We start from the raw sequence: 21,306 nt of genomic DNA, 5'->3' as shown, positions 1-21,306 counted from the left end.
CTAAAGACGAGGGTGTTTGTGGAAAGTTTAATATATCAGATTGTTGAAAATTGATGACCACAGAAAAGTCATTCTAGAAAAAGCAAAAGAAATCAGGGGGAAAAAAAAAAAAACCAAAGCAGGTACCAGTCCAAAAATTAGAAAACAATGTTAAAACCTAGCTGCTGGAGTAATGTATTAGAAGAAATTAGGAGTTTTCATTTTATGTGTTACAACTGTTTTGATATTTCTTCCTTGTGTAATCCCCTGTTTTATTTTGCCAGCATAGTCCAGAAGATGCAAGTAGACAAGAAATATTGCTCAAGCCAAATAATTTACAAAGAATAAGAGTGGGGATTGGGAAAAATGAGTATTTTATGATTGGCTTTTCGCAAATATTAAAATGAATATTATATGTGTTGTGTTAGAAAGTAATGCTGTATTAATTCTCTTAAGAAGTGTGTTAAATACAGTTTTAGGTTATAAAAAATGTTAAAATATAAACGATGCTATATAGGATACTTTTTTAAAAGAAAGGACTTGCAGCAAGATAGCAGCCACAGGACACCTAAATCTTTCAGAGAAAAAGAATTTATTGCCCTCTTATCAGAAGAAACAAACTTCTTCCCACCTCAAAGGCGCCGTTAAGATTCAGAAGAAGAAGTTGAGATGACCAGACAGAATCCTCCATTTGAATGGAATTTATGCATCATGTATGAAGTGTATGAATATGCAACAGGCTATTGCTTTTAAGGGTTAATCCTTTGTTAACGGGTGTCATTTTTCAGACAGAAAAAGGACACAGGAAGGACACTGCCCAGAAAAAGGTACCCAGACGTCTGTAACTCTTTGGTTCTATTGTCTCATATTGTCCTAATTCAAATTGTCCGAATTATTATTACTCTAATTGTATTACTATTTTTATAACCATTTTATTACTATTAAACATTTAAAATTAAAAAAAAACAACAAGCGATTGGCGCTTTTCACAGCAGTTCTCAGCCGCAGTCCCAATGTAGCAGGACACGGCCCGCCGGCTCCCGCACGGTGTCACACAAAGGAGCGGCTGCGCTGCTGCTCTTCCTCCTTTGCCTCTCATATTCCAACTGTTTTAGAAAGTCCATAATTGCTGACCAAGGCTTTATAACACCGATGTCTTCACCATTAGAGGCTGCTGCAAATATATATTGTCCACCTCCCTCCCAAAAGTGCAAATCTAAAATGGTCCCTTCTGATACATCCAGCTGATGGCTTTCACACCATGTGAACAAAGCTTGTAGGGCTCATTCATCGTAATCAATCCCTCTCCTTTTAAAGAAGAAAATCAGTACCTTCATTACAGAGTTTTCTGGTGCTGACATCCAAACTCCCATGGTCTCCTAGGTGATTCCAGTCCACAAAAACAGGACTAGAAACCTCACAGCACTTTCTGCTGTCTATTTAGCAAAGTTCTGTTTTTTCACCATGCTGGCTGTCCTGCCAATTCCCAGTTTTATGCTGTATTTATTCCAGTTCCCACACTGATTCCCAGCTCTTACACAGCTTGTAACCCGGTTCTACACCAATTCCCAGCTTTACACTGTAATATTCCTGGTTCTAAACACCGTACCGGCTTTTTGCCGTCTGTCTCCTTTGCTCTGTGCCAGGTTATGGCTGAGTCCCGATCACTTGGAGGTCACCACGTGTTAGGTCATGTGCAAGGAGAGAGGGCACAGGAGACAGAGACCACTCACCCCCAGTTTCATGTGGCAACAGAGGCAGTTTATTTCCCAAACCCCCCTTATACAGTGCATTTGAAAGATCGGGTCTGGATGCTCTCATTCATTTGAACTCCACGCCTCTTCTGGTCCTGGCCAATGAGATGGCTGCAGCCTTGGGAGATATTTAATTGGACAAGACCCTTTTCAATCATGGTTACAAATATGTTTAGGGGCACACATACAGACAGAAACAGTCAGTGCAAGCAAGGTATCTGTGAAAAATTCCCCTCGGGGGTCACTGAAATCCTCACTTCAGATGCTCTTGCATCTCCCACTGGGTGAAGGATGGGCGCTGTGGGGCCGGATTTCTTCGGCCCAACTGGCTCCCAGCACCATCGGCGAGAGTGGGCTGTCCCCAGGTAGCTGTTAAACTGGGGTGCAGCCGTAGGGCACAGCTGCTCTACGGCACAGGTGGACTGCGCTGGGGATAGGACTGCACCGAGGGCAGGGACAAGGAACAGGGAAAGGTCTTCTCTATGTTTTTCAAAGGGGTTCATTCCCTGAAGGGCCAGGGACAGAAAGACACCCATGGCATGGGTGATGCTGGCCTGATGTCAGGCACCAAGACACCTGTCATGGTTTGACACTGGCACAATGCCAGTGCCCCCATGAAGATACCCTCTCCCTGGTAGCTGCTGTGAGATGTGACCAGGAATAAGCAAAGCAGGCTCCTACTTAGGAAAGAAAAGAAAACAGAACTTTATTAACTACTCTACAACTACAAATAAAAAGGAACACACACACAGGGAAAATGAAAACCTTACAAATACATTTCCTCCTCCCCCCACCAAATTTCCAACACAATACATTTATTCCTCAAATCACCAACTCTCGGTCCAGCACCACTTTTTAGACAATCAATCCTCAGTTCATCAAGAGGAGAGGAGACCTTCTTGTACCATGGGCTTCCCCTGGAAACACAGCTGAAGCCTCGTGTGTTTCCGTGTCACTTGTGGCACCGCCCGGAGTACATCTGCCGTCGTGACCTCTTCCTTTCATGTCCAGTGCTCTCACCACTGAACATGGACCAGAGCTGCTTCTAGGGTTGTCTTTTTAAGGATGCTTTGTCCCGTTCCAAAAAAAGGCACAGTCTCTCCTTTGGGACACCTGTCCCCCCCATATTTTTTCACCCCCTGGGGTCGAGGGGCACCAACACTGAACCCCCTTGGTTCTGTGGCCATTGCCTCCCCCTAGAATGCAGTCTCTGTATCACAAGGAACGTGGTTCTGTCCAGGGCTGTACAAAAAGAGTCCAGCAAAAGCCACTCCATCATCTCTTCCCACTAGGATTCTTCTCTATTCTTCTACTATCTCTCGCTCGCCCAGACCTCTCTCACACTTGCACATTTCCTACCTCATCTTCCACTCTATCTTCCAGGAGAGGTCAATGATCTGTAAAGTTCTCATTCTCCAAAAAGGGGTTAAAAGCTCCTACAAGTGGCCGGCTGAACCCCCCCCTTCTTCTCCTTCCCAGCCGTGCTGCCGGCGCAAGCCCATGTTTATCAAGTTTCAAGGTTACAGTCCCAGGCAGCGGCTCTCTCTCTCTTTCTTTCTCTCTCTGTGTCTCTCAGGGGGGGCTGCCCGGTGGCTCCCGATCTCTCTCTCTCTCTCTTCCACCCTTCCACCCCCGGGCTCAAGCCTACCTCTCTCGGCCACATGGCTTTCCCCTCCCCCTGCCCAGCCAGCAGCTGCACCGGGGGAGAGACCCGAACTCTTTCCCGCCGGAAACCCAAGAGGAGGCTCCCAGGGGAGAGCTTTGCTTTTAACCCCGTTGGAGCGGTGGCCGGTGGAAAGTAAAACGCCCAGGCTAGATGAGAGTCCAGCCAACCTCCAGCCAGGAAGGCACTTCCCCAACACGAAGTCAGGGCCCGGTGTCTAGCGATGACAGGCTTACGGACGAGTGGCCGCAGTAGAGAGCTCCGAAGTCGCAGGATGAAATGAAGAGGCGACTCTCAGTTTCTTCAGGGAGGGTAGGTTTATTGGTAGGGAAACGCGGAGGGTTTTGGAGAAGGAGCTGAAAGCCCCGAGGCAAGAAAGCCCCGGGTTTTAAAGAGGGTGGGGGGGGGGGGGGGGGGGGGTGAAAGCTAGCAAATCAGAGAAGGATACATTAAGGATTGGCATAATCGGAGAACCAATCAAACACAGTTGTGGGAGGGACCCTGGCCCCTAACCCAGTCACCCGACACCCTGGCCCGAACTTTCTAGAAAAAGAGGCAGGGGTGTCGAGTGACAGGCAGGCAGCCAGGGGTGGGGAACAAGAAAGATACATTTAGTAACCAAGACAACTGGGGAGGGGTTTGGGGATTGACACAAACTGGTAACAGGGCAGGACCTTCTGAGAGAACAATGGAGGGAAAACTGAACAAACATAAACTACACCACAACACCCCGTGTTCTCAGAGGCGGACCCATGTACAAATGGCCAGGTTAAATGCCAATATTAAAGTCTGAATATCCATTGGCCAAAAACACAGCATCCCAAAAAACACATTTCCTGTCAAACCTCCACAACACCAAAGCCACTCTGTCCCTGCCCCCTGCAGGGGCACAGGGGAGAGAAAATTTAACCAAGAGTTCCTGGGTCAGGATAAGATGAGAAGAGATTCCTCACTAAACACCAAAATGGGCATCACAGACCCAGCCTGGGCACAGGGAAGGAATTTATTACCAACCAAATCAAACCAGGACAAGGAGAGAGGAAATAAATCTCTCTAACACCTTCCCCCCACCTAACACAGGCATAACCAGGGCTCTGCCAAACAGGGATCACTGGGGATCATCCAGTGTGGATCCTCCCATGGGGGATTGTTGTATTGCACTAAAGATGGAGCTGGAGCAGCACACAAAGCTCTTCCAGCACTCAGAGACTCACAGGGCTTTCCTTACAGGTGCCTCCGTTGGTGTTGGGTCAAGTGAGAGCTCCTGGAGTAGCTCTTCCCACACTCGGGACACTTGTAGGGCCTCTCCCAGGTGTGGATGCACGGGTGGAGTTGCAGTTAACGCCCTTCCTGCAGGTGGGGCAGAGGAAGGGCCTCTCCTCCTTGTGAATCTGCTCATGTATGAGGAGATGGGAGCTGGTCCAAATTCTCTTCCCACACTCAGAACACTCGTATGGCACCTCCCTGCTGTGGATCTTGCGGTGATTGATGAGGCTGGAGCTCTGCCGAAAGCCCTTCCCACAGTCCCCACACTCTTAGGGCCATTCCCTCTGTGTGGATCACCTGGTGCTGGTTCAGGTCGCAGCTCCGAAGCTCCCTCTGAAGTCCTTTCCAGATTCCAAGCACTTGTAGAGGTTCTCCCCACCATGAGGCTTCTCCGCCAGCTCCAAGCTCTGTCTGGATCTCCCTCTGGCTGCCTTCCCCAGCACATGGAGGGTCTTTCCTCCTCACAGCTTCCTGGGCTGGGTTTGCAGCCTCTCCTTGTGTGGGATCTCCAGGGCTTTTCCTCCCCATTGGATTCCTGTGCTGTGCCATGGAGCTGCTCAAAACAGCCTCTTCCATGAGGTTCTGCCATGGGGACTTGTCTTTTCTGGTCTCTGTCTGCAGTTCAGTGCCTGGGATAAGGAAAGAAAAGGAGAGGAAGGAATAAAGGAGGACAGAATGAGGAAAGGAAGGAGGGTGGACAAGGAGAGGATGGGATTTGCCTCCGTGCCAGAGGGAGGGGGAAGGAGATCCACCCAATGCATCCCTGGCAGGACGGTGTCAGCAGTGGGGTTATCCTGCAGCCAGGGGTGATGCTGGGCTGGGAGATGGAACAGAGGGGAGGGGAAAAGGAGCAGTGACTTCCTCCTCACCTGCCTCAGTGTCCCATGCCATCTTCCTTTTCTTCAGAGCCTCCTCCTCCTTTTCCATCTGGACAAAGTTTGGGATTGACAAATCCTGACTTGGGAGAAAAACAACGGGTGAGCACCTTGGTCCTTCTGATCAAGTGCAGCTCCAGAAGTCACTGCCCCATTTACTGGCCCAGACCCTGCTCATCTCCAGCCTCCCCCACCCCTCCAGGCTGCTGGGTTCCCCAGCTCCGGGATTGCTTCTCCCTGCTCTCTCACTCCCAGTGAGCCCCAAAATCGACCTCACGCCTGTACCCCTGCTGGTACCAGGCAATCACCATGTGGGTCCTCCAGGACCCCCCCAAAGGGGCATTTGCAGCTCAGCTGTGAGATCCAAACATCCCCTCCCTTGCAAAAAGCCATCCTGGACACTCCCTGAGAGATGTGGGATGAGCTCTGTCTCCCCGCTCACCTGCAGGATGTGGAGGGGGGATCGATGCTGCCAGGACCAGGGGAAGCTGCAGACTCAGTGGGTGGGCGGGGGAACCGCATAGTTCTCCTGCTGCTCCTCCTCTTCCTGGTCCTGTTCCTGCTCCTCCTTTTCCTCCTCCTTTCCTCCACCTCATCCTCTCTCCCTCCTCTTCCTCTTGCTCCTCCTCCCTGCCCACCCCAGATCCCCCTTTCCCCACCACAGCTCCCCCACAGTCACAGCACCACCAGCTTTTGGGTGGAGGGAACCCCCCATGAGCCCCCCACATTAGGCAGGGGGCTTGGGGACCTGCCTAGTGTGGATCCATTCCCCCCCAGAGCCTCAGGGAATCACTCCAGGGATCAAGTGATGGGGACACACAGGGATCCTCATGGAATTGGCCTTTTTCTGTTCCATCCCCACCTTTTTCTCCCCTCTCCCATCATTCCCCCAAACTAAAGATCCCTCCCAACTCAGTTTTGGGGTCCCATGCCTCCCCCACTCTCTTTGAATCCTCTTTTGCCCTGCTCTTCTGCCCCTTTGCCATCGCCCCTCCAGTCCCAACCCTCACCCTCGTGCTTGGTTTTGGGGGAACCAGGCACCTCTTGCTCAGTCTGGGGGGTCACATTCCCCCTTTCCCTGAAATCTGGCAGCTCCTGGCTCCTTTTTCCTGGGAGCAATCCCTCAGTTTTGGGACGTTTGGGGTGCAGTTTTGGAGGGGAACAGCTCTGTCTGGCTTTCCCCTCCCTGTTGTGGCCTCTCAGCTGCCCCTGACACCCTGGGGGTGCTGGGATTTCCCTCCTGGGGACAAGGATGTTCATCCCCTTCCAGGAGCCCAATGCCCGGCTGGGGCTCCAGTTCAGGGGGTCCTTGAGCAGCTGCCCCAGAACCTCCCCCAGGGTCTCCCAGCACAGCCAGAGCCACTTGGCCTGGGGTCCCCAAAGGCCTCAGCAAGCCCCAGATCCCTCCCAGGAACCCTCAACTCCCTCAAACCCAGCATCCCCCACATCCCCTGCAAGTTCCCCCCATGGCACCAGCCATGGCCATGTCCCCACATGTCACTGGCCATGTCCCACCATGTCCTCACCCACGGCTGTCTCCCCACCATGTTTCCATCCCTGTCATTGTTCCCCACATCTCCATCCATGCCTGTGTCCACCCACATCCCCATGAATGGCTATGTCCCCCTCCATGTCCATGTGTCCCCATGTTGCTCTCCATGTCTCTGTCCCACTATGACCACACCCATGTCTTAGTTCGATGTCTTTATTTTTACCCCTGTGTTGGATATTTTAAAGGGATGAAGAGAAATAAAAGAAAATCAAGTTTAAAAGAAAAGAATTTCCGTGTCCGTGCCGGCTGAGGTTCCACCTGCTTGGGTGGGAGGGAAGAACCTTTTTTGGTGGAGTTTCCAAAAACTGTCACCAAAATTTTGGCCTTTTCCTCGCTTTTTCATCATCTGCCTGTGGAAGACGCCCTTAGGCAACAGGAAATTAAAATCATGGAATCCCTGAAGTTAGAAAAGACCTCCAAGACCATCAAGAACTCCTTGATGCCACCAGAAGATAGGACTGAACACAAAAGATGTTCTGGGGTTGAAAGTCAAGAAATCTACTCTCCCCAAGGAATTCCCATTGTTGTTCTACATCCTGATGGATGTTCTCCTCCCTGCATTCGTCCAAGTGCCCAGAGGGAGCCAGGAAGATGTGGAGCCCCCCAGCCAGGTGTTATACCAACAGGGATCACCAGGGCACTGCCCAAAAATGGTCACTGGGGATCATCCAATGTGAATTCTCTGATGGGGGATGGAGCTGGAGCAGTGCACGAAGCTCTTCCCACACTCAGGGCACTCACAGGGCTTCTCTTAGTGGCGCCTCCGTTGGTGTTTGGTCAAGGTTGAGCTCGGGGAGAAGCTCATCCCACACTCCCCACACTCTTAGGGCCTCTCCCTGGAGTGGATGCGCTGGTGGGAGACGAGGGCGAATTTGCGGTTGAAGCCCTTCCCGCAATCGGGGCAGCGGAAGGGCCTCTCCTCTGTGTGAATCCGCTGATGTACGAGGAGAGTGGAGCTGATGTGAAACCTCTTCCCACACTCAGGACACTCGTAGGGCCTCTCCCCAGTGTGGGTGCGCTGGTGTTTTCTCAGGTCTGAGCTCCACCCATAGCTCTTCCCACATTCCAAGCAGGTGTAGGGCCGTTCCCCTGTGTGGATCCTCTGGTGCTGGATCAGGTGGGATCTCTGGTTGAAGCTTTTCCCACATTCCCCACATCCATAGGGCTTTTCGCCAGTGTGGATCATCTGGTGCCGGATCAGGTCAGAGCTGTCTCTGAAGCTTTTCCAACAATCCCCACATTTGTAGGGCCGTACCCCAGTGTGGATCACCTGGTGCTGAATTAGGCCAGAGCTCTGTCTGAAGCTCTTCCCACACTCCTCACACTTGTAGGGCCTCTCCCCAGTGTGGATCCTTTGGTGCTGGATCAGGTTGCACCTCTGGCTGAAACCCTTCCCACATTCCAAGCACCTGTGTGGCTTCTCCCTGCCATGAGGCTTCTCCACCAGCTCCAAGCTCTGGCTGGATCTCCGGCCGCATTCCTGGCTCAGGGGGGCTCTTTCCTCCCTGCAGCTCCCTGGGCTGGGTTTGCAGCCACTCCTTGTGCGGGATCTCCAGGGCTTCTCCTCCTGTTCCATAAGGCCAAGCTTTGGGAAAAAAAAATCCTGGTTTGGGTTAAAAAAAACCAAAAAACAACAGGGTGCCTTGTACTGGGAGTTCCTCCTTGCCCAACTACATCTCAGAAACTAATTGGACATCTTGTGCCTGTAAGAACCTCCAAAACACCGAGATTCAGCACAAAAATTCTCCCAACACCAAGACACAGATCAAAAACTCCCCAAACATCATTATTGAACAAAAACCCCTCCAAAAGATAAAGATTCAACCCCTACAAAAAACCAAAGCACCAACATTTAGCCCAAGAAAGCTCAGAAACACCAAGATTCACCCCTGGGAAAATCGTGGACCTCCCTCCCCCGGTCACCTGCTGCATGTGGGGGGGGCAACGCTCCTGGGGCTGGGGTCAGAGGCTTCAGACACAGGGAGAGGTGGAACCTTGTGCTGCTTCCTCTTCCTGTTCCTCCTCCTGTGTCCCTACTCTTCCTCACACTCCTCTTCCTCCTGCTATTCCTCCTCTTCCTCCTGCTATTCCTCCTTCTCCTGCACAATCCCACCTTTTCCTCCCACGTGCAGGGTTTCACCATTTTGTTCCTCAACCCTGCTTCTCCTTCCCTTCTCCTCCTGCCCCAGGCCCAGCACCCGCTGCCGGCTCCCTCTTGCCCCCAAACCCACAGCATCCCACGGCAGGGGCAGGGATGGAGCTGGGGCAGGTCGGGCTGGGGCAGCGCTGGGCTCCCGGCCGCTCCCACCCGCACTCGGTCCCCACTGCAGCCGCTCCCGCCAGGACAGCGCGGGGGGGCCCGGCCTTGGCGCTGCCCCACTCCCACCTCCCCAAATTCCGCTCGAGGGGGGCGCTGGGGCCGAGGGGGGCGCTGGGCGCAGGTGGGGAACGCTGAGAGCTGCGGGTCTGCCTGGCAACTGCTGAGTCATCAGAGCCGCGTGCTCTGATTGGCTGAGCGCTGCCTGAGGGCTGGGGCTGCAGCAAGGCGGGGACACCCTGCTCCAGGGGGGATGGGGACCCCTACAAAAGGAACAAGAGGAAAGTGTCTTTAGAAAGAGAAGCTGTGTATGTGATTGGACATAGGGCCAGGGACTTGTAGAAAAGGAAGTGACAGGAGAATCCATCAGTTTCAGAAAATGTTATTAATTGATGACACTGGTGCTCAGCCAGGGTCCTGCTGAATTCATGAACTTCGAGGAAAACAACAAAGACTTCACAGAGCCATGAATATCGTTTGCTATACAAAAGTGGGGAGCATATTAAGGGGAGAGGTAGTAAGTGGATGTAGGTAGGTGTAAATGGGTATAATAGAGTCTGTACCTCTCAAGTACTTGAGCCAATGGGGAAAGGGAGATGTGGCCAGGAAATTAGGATGAACAGGAGGCTGTGTCCTCCACCAACTGGAGAGACCACATGGGAAATGTTCCATGGCATCTCCCTTTTTTATAAATTTAATTACTTTTACAGGACTCCTCTGTCTGCTTTGTGGACAGAATCCTCTGGTGATGTCAAATTTTCCACACACCTTGGGACTCGTCTGGAATTCCTTCCACCGTCTGGGGCAGCGGGCAGTGAGTGCAGCTGAAGGTGCCTCACCCAGTTTGGGTGATCGGCCCCCTTGGGGGCGGCAGCACCGGGGACTGATTGGGTACCTGAGAGTGACCAGGAGACAGACGAGTGACACATCAGGGGGGCTGTGAAGAGTCAGCAGGGAGAGAGCACTGAAAATCTCATCAGTGAGTGCACTGGGATCTTTGGGGAGTGAGCATGGCAGGGCACCCATGGAGGGTAGAAAAGGGAAAGCCAGGAAGGGGTCCTGTGCCAAAGGCATGATGATCCCAAAATATCTCTGAAGGGTCCCTTGGGAGAAGGTTGAGGTAGATTGCACACTCCCTCAGAGGCAATTAAGGACTTGGACACCCAGGGGGGCAATAAGAGAAGTGGAGAAGGGATTTGGACAACAGGGGATGGATGGCATTGGTGTGCTGGGAAGAGACTGGGTGAAGGGGAGCGTGCAGGAATATGGTTAAGACAAGAGGCAGTAGCAGGAATCAATGAAAAAGTATGATAGAAAGGAGGAGGAAGAGAAAAATACTGAGGATTGGGATATTTTTCAACAGGGTTTTATCCTCAACATTTGCCGGCTGATCATTTGTATCCCCGGTTTCCCGGAGAGGAAAACAAGGAGGTCAGGGTTTCAGGGGGTTTCTCTGTGGGGGGCAGCGGCAGCACCGGGCGCAGAGGTGCGGGACCGGGAGCACGGGCTGGGGGCCTGGGGGGAGCTGCGGGGCCGGGCCGGGGCTGTGGGGCAGCCGGGGCTCAGCGCCGGGCGCTGCCTGACCCCACCAGCCCCGGGCAGGGCCGGCAGTGGCCCCCGGCCCCCAGGAGGCTGCGGGACGCCCCGGCCGCTGCCCGGCCCCGTGGAGCTGCCGGCCCTGCCCGCCGGGGGGCGCCTTTGGACACTGCGGCAGGACAGGGAGCGGCTCTGGGATACGGGCTGGGGAGGGCACCCTGAGCACAGGGACGAGGAGCAAGGAACACCTGGGAAATGTGGATTATAAGGGAAGGATCGAGATTTTCTTTTCTTTTCTTTTGTTGGGATCACCACAGAAACGAATGATTTTGCAGAAAGCTCAGCAGCTCTCAGAGGATGAGCACCCACAGGCACTGAGGGGGGCTGCAGGAGGGGCAGAAGAAGGCCCTGCAGCACTTGGGCACAAAGGCCCAGCAGGTGAATGCAAGAAGGGAGTAGCAAAAGGCCAAGCTGAAGGCAAAGGCCAGGGCAGAGTTCCTACAGCCCCTGAGGGATCAACCCCAGGGCCCAAGGGGGCCCCAGCACCCAGGGCACGGGCTCGGCCACAAGCACCCGGCAGAGGCATTGCCCTCCTCGGCAGGGGACAGCCCACCCAAACAGCCCCTGGCAAGGAATCAGGGCTCCAGCTGCAGGGCACAAGGACACTGCAAGCACAGACAGCAGCACCCTCAGCACCAGCAAGTCCACCCCTTGATGGACATGGATTGGCAGGGCTGTCACAGCTCCCATCACACCAGGGACCCTCCACACTGGAGCCCTTGAGAACATTCAGGGTGGGCTGGCATTGAGAGGAGGCCTCTCCTGATGGACACAGGGGCCTCTCAATCCACTCTGAATCTTAGAACTAAGGGGGGAAAATGCTAGAAATATGTTTGATTAGTGAGGGGATAAGTGGAAAAGAGGAGTGATTTGATTCAACCTCTGTTAGCAAATTTTGGAGATGGATTTGAAATGCATGAATTTTTATTTGCTCCTAATTTTTATGATGATTTACTGGGAAGGGATTTGATTGCTAAACTGGGAACACAAATTATTTCATAAAAGGTGATATAGAGGCCAGTTCTGTTGTACCTCTGTGTCATATGTCTGTCTGGGCCTGCACTCGCCACAGCTGCTGGGGAACAACACAGCACAATTCCACTCTGGGGCTCAGTTACACTCACACACTGGGCTGGCTGGAATAAGATTACACCATGAGAATGTTGTTTCTAATTAATGCTACTTTGATATTGTCAGTTAGGTTTGGGCCAGGGGTGCAAGAGTCAATTTTTATTCTTAGCAGAAGAAGTAGAAAAAATCTGTATTGCTTTGGATTCTTTTTCCCGTGTGTTTGTGTGGCTGTTGGATATTGCAAAATTTTGGTCTGGATTTTCTGGTGTTTACCTTCAGGCTGCATTTTGCAAAACTAGAAGAGCTTTAAAGGTGACCCTTTAACTCATAAACCATTAATAGAACACTCTTCAAAAAAACCCCCAAAGATTAAAAACACACCAAACCCTGGCTTTTTGCGGGGGGGGGGGGGGGGGGGGGGGGGGGGGGGCATATGTGAGTCACGCCCTGGAAGGGAAGCTTTAGAAATGCAAAAGAACCCTGCTGGGCAAAGCCTGGACAATGTACCTGGGTCTCTTGCCTGGGGCAGGAATTGGGCTGATTCCCCCTGCCCCTCACCCCAAGCTCTGCCTGCTTGCCCTGATGGAATTTGCACAGCTCAAGGCAGAGCCCAGGGTGAGGATATCTGACCCTGCAACAGAAACGGGCGAAGCTGCAAAGGGAAACAGCAAATGGAGAATGCTGTGAAAACTTCACTATAAATAAATGGGGGGGGGAATCATCCCTCTGCCCACTCCAACATGTGCTGTCACTGTCTCTATGTTATATAGGATGTATTAGAGCACTGAAATGTTCTGGCTATCACAAGTTCAGGGAAATCAGTTTGGAATCCAAGTATTTGATGATTTAATTAGAGAAAAGTGGTCATTTGATGCAGTCTTGTCTAAAGGGAGTGCCCAAAAATGGGGAAAAGATGAACGGCCACCAGAACAAATCCTACAACACCATGGACCAGCCCCTGGGAACCCAAACCAATTCATAACAGGAGCCACAGAACCCATTTCTCATTTCAATGGCATCATTAGATTACAAGCTGCCCTGGGAATAACCAACCAGACAGCTCCAGCTCCTGACCTTCCTGCTGACCAATCCACTGAAATGAGGAACACAACATTTCACCATGGGATGGGATCAGATCATCTGTTAGCAGAAAAAGGAGGAGTTAATGAAAAATTAAATGACTCAAACTGCTGTTGGCAAATAGATGACAAAGGAAAAGTGCTGAAACAGATAACAAAGGAAACAAGAAAGCAGCTCATGCACCAATGCAAACGTGAAAAGGATGGGAATGGGACACGGTTTTGTGGCTCCCTGGCAGACCATGGGTTAAACGAATGCTGTTTCTCCTCTGATGTGCTACAGCAACTCTCATCTTTTTACCATGCTCCACACCTTGAGAGTGCAGCTCATTCAGCAGCTGAGCGAGGGGATGCAGGTGGCAGCCAGGCCTCCTGATCCAGAAACGGCTACAGAAGGGCAGGGAATGAGGGCACTGAGAATAATCCCAAAAGCAAAGAGGACCCAGGAAGAAAAAACAGAGTCAATGAGTGAATCTGCTTGGAGATAGGGTCGGGGACTTGTAGATAAGGAAGCAATGGGAGAAGCCATCAGTTTCAGAAAATGTTAGAAATCGACACGGAAAGTTCCTCACAGTCACGCTAAATTCCTGAATTTCCAGAAGAGTAAAGACTTAACAGAGCCGTGAATATCGGCTCTTATACAAAAGTGGGGGTGCACATTAACGAGGACATGCAGTTGGCGGATCGGGAAGTCTGAACCTTCCAAGTACCTCAGCCAGTGAGCAAAGGGAGAGGGAGATGAGGCCGGGAAAATGAGGATAAAAAGGAGGCTGCGAACTACAACAATGGCAGAGAGCGCACGGCAAATGCCCCACGGCCTCTCCCTCTGCTCAGCAATAAAGTCACTTGTACAGGACTCCTCTGTCTCCTCGGGGCACAGAAACCTCCGGCCACGTCAATTTCCCCGCACAGCCCCGGGCACGGGGCAGCCGCCTCTGTCCCAGCCACAGGAACCGGGCCGAGCCAGCGCTGCTCCGGCAGCGGCTCCTGCCGAGGCAGCGGCCGCAAGGAGACCGCGGGCAGGGGATGCCCGAGAGAGGCCCCGAGCCCCTGGGAAGCCCCTGCAGAGCCATGGAAGCGGCTCCTGGCGGCACCTGTGAGCCCGGGGGGGATCCTCGTGGAGCAGCCCGTTCCCGAGGGACCGTGTCCCGTGGGAGGGACCCCAGGCTGGAGCAGGACGAGGATTCCTGTCCCTGAGGGGAGGCTGGGACATGACCGGGCTGTGACCCCTGTCCCCTGCGCCTCTGGATGTGGAGAAGGGAGAGAATGCAGGATGGAGTTAAGCCCGGGAAGGAGAGAGAGGTGGGGGGAGGATATTTGCGTAGGAATTATTTCAGTTCTCGTTCTCTTGCCCTGCTATGTTTGATAATAAATTCAATTAATTTCCCCAAGTCAAGTGTGAGAGGAATGATGGATTTTGTCCTTACAAACAGGCTGTGGGTCTGCTGGTAGATCAAACCAGCACTGAGAGATAAAAGAAACAATGGGAAAGATTCTACTGATTGATGAACGGGAATATATATTTGCTTTTACAAACAAACTTTAGGTTTGCTGATAAATGAAATTGAACTTCGAAAGATGAAAGAAACAATGAGGGAAATCCCTAAATACCATAAGAATTAAAAATTAAAAGGGACTGTTATACATTAGAGGGAAATCTTCAATATCAGGCCTATCGGAAAGCCTGAACCTCTCACATACCTCAGCCAATGGGGAAAGAGAGAAGGGAAATGCGGCCGGGAAACTGGGATAAAAAGGGAGGCTGCGTCCTCCAAATATTGGAGAGACCCCAGGGGAATGGCCCATGGCCTCTCCCTCTATTCGAATAAAGTAAAAGGACTCCTCTGTCTCCTTTTGGGACATAAACCTCTGATGTTTATGGATTAATTTTCCTGACAAGTGCGCTGTGCCCTTTACCAGTGATTGAATTGTCCTCATCCTTACCCAGACCCTCGAGCCTTTCCTTACGTGCTCTGTTCCCTGCCCAAGGGGAGGAGGGAAGTGACAGAAAGGTTTTGGCCTCTCTCCAGCATCCCCGGCTCCGGCCTGGGCTCCTGCCGGGGCTGCAGGTGGGTCCCTCCTCCGTCCCGCACTCACCCCAGCTCCCAGCGCCCTCAGGTCCCGGTCACGCCGAGTTCCCGGCGGTTCGGGGCAGCAGCAGCGGCGGCGGCGGCTCCTTGGCCTCCTGCCCGGGCCGGGCCCAGGCCCGCTCCTCAACCGGGAAATGCCGGAGTTCGGGGAAAGGGAGACGAGGCCGTGCCGTGTGCAGAGCTCGCCCCTCGCTGCGATTGGCTGATTCTGCCGTCACTCCTCGTTCTGGTCTCTGATTGGTCACAGCCGGGCTAAGCACGGCCCCCGGTGCCGCCCTGAGGGCGCCCCTGGCTCGGCAGAGCCGCCATCAGCGGAGCGTCCGTGCGGGCCCGGGAGGGGCGGCAGCGGCCGGAGCCTGGTGAGGCGGCGGCGGAGCTCGGAGGCGGCCCCAGCGCAGCCTCCGGGCACGGGGCAGCCCCCTCTGTCCCAGCCACAGGAACCGGGCCGAGCCAGCGCTGCTCCGGCAGCGGCTCCTGCCGAGGCAGCGGCCGCAAGGAGACCGCGGGCAGCCGCTCCCGCAGCGCCCTCACGCCAGCGGCAACACGCGCCGGACACGGCACAACGAACCCGCCTGAGCCCCCTGCCGCCCCCGAGACCCGCAGCGAGCCCCGAGCCCCCGCACAACCCAGCGCGCCTCCCACCTGCGCTGCGGCCGCCTCCCAGCTCCGCCGCCGCCTCACCGGTGGGTCCCGGTCACCCCCTGGATGATCCCGGTCACTCCCAGTATGCTCAGAATCACTCCCGGTAGGATCGCAGTTGCCCCCAACACGGTCCCAGTGGTCCCAGTCATGCCCTGTATGGTTCCTTTCACTCTCAGTCCCTCTCAGTAAGAGCCCAGTGGGGCCCCAGGTCACTTCAGTATGAGCCCAGTCACACCTTACCCGATGCCATTTGCCCCTGCTGTGGTCCCAGTTGCTCCCAGTATAAGTCCAGTCACCTCCAGTATGATCCCAGTTACTCCCAGACACTCCCAGTACTATGCCAGTCACTCCAAGTGTGACCCCATCAGTCCCAGTATGATCCCAGTATGATCCCTGCATAGGCCAGCTGCTCCCAGTATGATCCCAGTTGCTCCCTGCATTATTCCAGTTTCTCCTCTTCACCCCTACTACAGACCTGATCACTCCCAGTATGATTCCAGTCAGTCCCAGGATGATTCAAACCACTCCCAGTCTCTCCCAGTATATCTCAATTGTCCCCTGCATGCTCCCAGTTGCTCCCAATAGCCCCCAGTGTGGTCCCAGTATATCCCAGTATGATCCCTGGTGCCCCAGTTCTGCTTCCAGTGGGTTCTTTTCCCAGTCTGTCCCAGTCTGTCCCAGTCCTTCCCCAGCAGCTGCTGCCGTTTCCCAGATTCTGCCCCCCCCACCCCATTCCCAGGCATTGGGACCCCCCTGCACCCCCTTATCCTGCACCAACACCCCCCTGCACCCCCTTTCCCGGGTATCCTCCTCTCCCAGCCCCTGGATCCCCCGTTTCCGGGACCCCGGGGACCCCCGGGCCCCCATTCCAGGCCAGCCCGGGCACCTCAGCCCCAGCCTCCCTTTGCTGGGAAACCCGGCCTGGGCACGGGGCTCTGCGGCTGCTCTGGGATTTATGATCCCCCAGAAGAAAAGGAGAGAACAGCAGAGGGAGGGAGAGAAGGAGATTGGGAATCAGGGATCGGGTCCCAGCGCCCAGCCCTGCTCCGCCGGGGGTGGGACCCGCACCCGCAGGAAAAATTGGCTCTGCTGCTCCCGATGCTTGCCCGGCTTTGGGCCGAGCCCAGCGGGGTCCGGGCAGAGTTTGAGCGCAGGGCCGGGAGTTCAGCACAGCCCGGCCCGGGGGTCCCGCAGGGCGCGGCCCTGGAGGGTCCCAGACGGATCCCCGAGGGATCCAGAGGGGTGCCAGGAGGGGATCCAGGTGAATTCCCTGGAATTCGCCCTTTCCCCCTCCCCCTTTTCCCCTCCCACGCGCTCCCTCGAGCACTTTCGCTTTCGCGTCTCTCCAGCTGCGCCAGAGCCGCGATCGGGGTCGGCTGCGATGGCTCCAGCGCTGGGGCTGGGGGTGCTCTGGGGGCTCCTGGGGCTCCTGGGGAACCCAGGGTGTGCGACCAAAGGTGAGCGGGACCCCCCCGAAACCGGGACCCCCCCGAACTTCCATTTCCGGGCACCGGGAACCCTCTAAACCTCTATTCCCGGGCAGGGGAACCCCCGTGAACCCCCATTTTGGGTCCTGTGACCCCCCTTCCCCCCTTTATCCGGCACTGGGATTCCCCCGCACCCCCGTCAGTGCTCTGGGACCCCCTGCACCCCCATTCCCGGCCATCCCGCCCTTTCCAGATCCCAGACCCGCCCCTTTCCTCGGCTTTTGGACCCTCAGATCTCCCAAATTTCTGCGTCCACCCCGTTCTCCATTCCCGGCGCTTCCTGGAAGGGGTTCCAGGGGTTCCCCGAGGGTCCTCCGGGGGTCCCAGGGGGTCTCAGCGAGGATCCAGTGGGATCCAGATGAATTCCCTGGAATTCCCCTTTTCCCCGTCTCGCTTTCCCTTCTCCCAAGCTGTGTCCCGGGGATCCGCCCGCCTCTCCCAGCCCCAGACCTCCCTTTCCGTGACCCAGGGACCCCCTGCACCCCCATTCCTGCCTTTCCCAGCTCCCAGACCCCACTTCCCTCAACACCGGGGACCCCTGGACCCCCTTTGGTGGGCACAGGGACCCCCTGGATCCCCCATCCCGCCTCTCCCAGTCCCTTCCTTGAGCCTTGGACCCTTCCCGGCTCTCCCGGTTCCCATTTCTGCTCCCCCCAAATCTCCGTATCCCCCCAGTTCTCCACTCCCTGCGTTACCTGTACGTGGCAGTGTCAGAGCCCAGCCCGGGGATCCCCCAGTTCATGTCCATTGGGTACCTGGATGGGATCCCCTTCACGCGCTTCGACAGCGAGCGGGGCTGGGTGGAGCCGCTGATGCAGTGGATAAAGGATGGAGCCGAGCAGGAGTATTGGGAGAGGGAGACCCAGATCAATGTGAAGAACCAGCACATCAATCTCCATTCCCAAATCCCCACAGGAATTCTGCTCCCACCTTTGCGCTCCAGCTCCTTCTGCCCATATCCATTCTGGAGTCATTCTGGGCATTCGTGCTTCAGGTAATTCATCCAATACTCAGCAATGGTCCCTTCCTGTTCCCAGGGCTCAAGATCTCGAAGTTCCCTGGCCATGACCATGGCCATGACACAAGCACAAGATGGCCGTGAGATGAAAGTGACCATGAGTGACACAACCCTGAAATGACCATGACAATGGGATGGCCATGACTGTGACCATGACCATGACACAACCACAACCCTGACTATGAGATGATTTAGACCAAGAGATGACCGAGTGTTTGCCATGGCACAACCACAGCCTTGAGGTGACCCTGACATGATCAAGGCCATGAGGTGACAATGAAGTGACAATGACATGATCATGAGATGACCATTACGGTGAGATGACCCTGAGCATAAATTTGATGGTGATCAGGAAATGACTACGACATGACTATGACCATGATCATGACATGACTGTGGCCTTGAGTTAACCACAAGATGACCATGACCATTTAATGACCATGAGCATTTCATGATCATGACACAGCTGTGAGGTGATCAAGGTCATGAGGTGACCATGACTTAACCATGGCCATGGGGTCATAAAGACCATGAGATGAGCCAGAGATGACCATGGCCATGCTACGATAATGGCCATGAAATGACCATAACAATGAGACAACCATGAGCATGAGATGATTGTGACCAAGAGATGACCATGAGATGACCACAACACAACCATGGCCATGAGACCATTGTGAGCATGAGGTGATTCTGAGATGATCATGACCATGTAATGACCATGACCGTGAGATAATCACGACCATGACCATGACACGATCAAGACCATGACATGATAGAGACAATGAGATGGCCACAAGATAATCGTGTAATGACCATGACACAACCATGATCTCGAGATGACGATGGCCATGAGATAATGGTGATCAGGAAATGGCTGTGACCATGAGATGACCGTGACCATGACACAACGACAGCCATGAGATGACCGTGATATGATTGTGGCCATGAGTTGACCATGAGATGATCATGAGATGACCATGAGCATGAGATGACCGTGACCATACAATGACTTTGACTGTGACCATGAGATGGCCATGGTCATGAGATGACCATTATAATGAGATGACCATGAATGTGAGACTACTGTAAGCATGTGATGACTGTGACCCAAAGATGGCCGTGAGATGGCTGTGCTCATGATCTGTTTGCAAATAGAGATGGGTTAGTGGGAGATGTGGGGGCTGGAGGCCACTTGGGGCAGAGTGATCATGAAATGATAAAATTCTCAATATTTGGTGAAGTCAAGAGGAACATTAATAAGACTTTTACACTGGACTTTTGGGGGGCAGACTTTGGGCTATTCAGGAGACTTATTTAGACAGTCCTTGGGAAGTAGTCCTTAAAAACAAAAGAGTGCAGGAAGGGTGGGCATACTTCAAAATTGAGATCTTGAGGGCACAGGAACAGACTGTCCCTTTGATCCAAAAGATGAGTTGAAGAGGCAAATGTCCTGCCTGGATGGGCAAGGAGGTTTTGGAGGAACTCAGGAATAAAAAAAAGGATGTATTATCTTTGGAAGGAGGGTCAGGTCTCTCAGGAAGTATTTAAGGGGGCTTCTAGAGGATGCAGGAAAAAAATTAGGGAGGCTAAAGCTCAGTTTGAACTTAAAATAGCGACTTTTGTAAAGGATAACAAAAAATGTTTTATATGTATATTAATGTTGAAGAGTAAGAGCAACCTTTATTCTTTATCAGATGCTGAAGGGAACTTTATAACTGCAGATTAGAAGTCAGAGGTGCCTAATGCCTTCTTTGCCTCAGTTTTTAGTGAGAAGACTTGCCTTCAGGATAACTGTCCTCTTGGGTTGCTCAGTGGTATCAGGGAGCAGAATGGTCCCCCCATTATCCAAGAGGAGGCAGTCAGAGAACTGCTGAGCCACATGGATATTCATAAATCCATGGGACCAGATGGGATCCATCTCAGGGTGATGAGGGAGCTGGCAGATGAGTTTGTGAAGCCGCTCTCCATCATTTACCAGCAGTCCTGGCTCACTGGTGAGGTTCCAGATGACTGAAGCTGGCCAATGTGACACCCATTCAAAAAAGGGTGGGAAGGAAGATCCAGGTAATTATAGGCCAGTCAGTCTGACCTCAGTACCAGGTAATGTAATGGAAAAGTTCATACTGAGAGTCATCACACAGAACTTACAGGATGGCCAGGGTATAAGACCCAGCCACGGGGGTTTTAGGAGGGGTAGGGTCATGTTTGACCAGCCTGATCTCCTTTTATAGCCAGGTGGCCCTCCTGGTGGATGTGGGAAAGGCTGTGGATGTTGTGTACCTGGACTTCAGCAAGGCCTTTGACACTGTCTCCCACAGCACACTCCTGGAAAAGCTGCAACCCATAGCTTGGACAAGAGCACTCTGTGCTGGGTTAGGAACTGCTGGATGGCCGGGCCCAGAGTGTGGTGGTGAACAGTGCTGCATCCCACTGGCAGCCAGTCACCAGTGGTGTCCCTCAGGGGTCTGTGCTGGGGCCAGTTCTCTTTAATATCGTCATTGATGGTGTGGATGAGGGGATTGTCTTTCATTAATAAGTTTGCGGACAACACTAATCTGGGAGCGTGTGTCCATCAGGAGGAAGGTGAGAGGGCTCTGCAGACAGACTTGGAATGGTTGAATGGATGGGCAGAGTCTAACAGGATGAAGATTAATAAATCCAAGTGCTGAGTCCTACATTTTGGCTGGGGACAGTGTGGCTGGATAGTGTCCAGGCAGAAAGGGACCTGGGGGTACTGGTTGACAGTTGGCTGAACATGAGCCAGCAGAGTGCCCTGGTGGCCAAGAAGGCCAATGGCTCCTGGCCTGGATCAGGAATGGTGTGACCAGCAGGAACAGGGAGGTCATCTTTCCCCTGTACTCAGCACTGGTGAGGCCACACCTTGACTGCTGTGTCCAGTTCTGGGCCCCTCAGT

At 53.5% G+C, this 21,306-nt stretch overlaps 1 protein-coding gene and 1 long non-coding RNA gene across 3 annotated transcripts; both read right to left on the bottom strand.

Annotated features, from left to right (window-relative positions):
- Positions 1-2,414: 2,414 nt before the first annotated feature.
- Positions 2,415-6,131, bottom strand: LOC118700773 (uncharacterized). Of its 2 annotated transcripts, none has more exons than XR_008509010.1 (3): positions 5,980-6,131; positions 5,532-5,620; positions 2,415-5,291 (listed from the first exon to the last, which is right to left on the bottom strand). It is a non-coding gene; the product is annotated as an uncharacterized LOC118700773 (long non-coding RNA). The 2 variants fall into 2 exon arrangements; XR_008509011.1 differs by having other exon boundaries at positions 5,532-5,616.
- A 1,097-nt stretch (positions 6,132-7,228) lies between these two features.
- Positions 7,229-15,551, bottom strand: LOC118700771 (zinc finger protein 239-like). The gene is made up of 2 exons (XM_036405360.2): positions 15,250-15,551; positions 7,229-8,674 (listed from the first exon to the last, which is right to left on the bottom strand). The coding sequence occupies exon 2, from the start codon at positions 8,663-8,665 to the stop codon at positions 7,913-7,915; it is 753 nt and encodes a 250-aa protein (XP_036261253.1). The 5' UTR covers positions 8,666-8,674; positions 15,250-15,551; the 3' UTR covers positions 7,229-7,912.
- Between the last annotated feature and the right edge of the window lie 5,755 nt (positions 15,552-21,306).

The sequence above is a fragment of the Molothrus ater genome, chromosome 33 (genome assembly GCF_012460135.2).
Source record: "Molothrus ater isolate BHLD 08-10-18 breed brown headed cowbird chromosome 33, BPBGC_Mater_1.1, whole genome shotgun sequence".
In the NCBI taxonomy this organism is placed as follows: domain Eukaryota; kingdom Metazoa; phylum Chordata; class Aves; order Passeriformes; family Icteridae; genus Molothrus; species Molothrus ater.
This window is presented reverse-complemented; position numbering and strand designations above follow the sequence as displayed.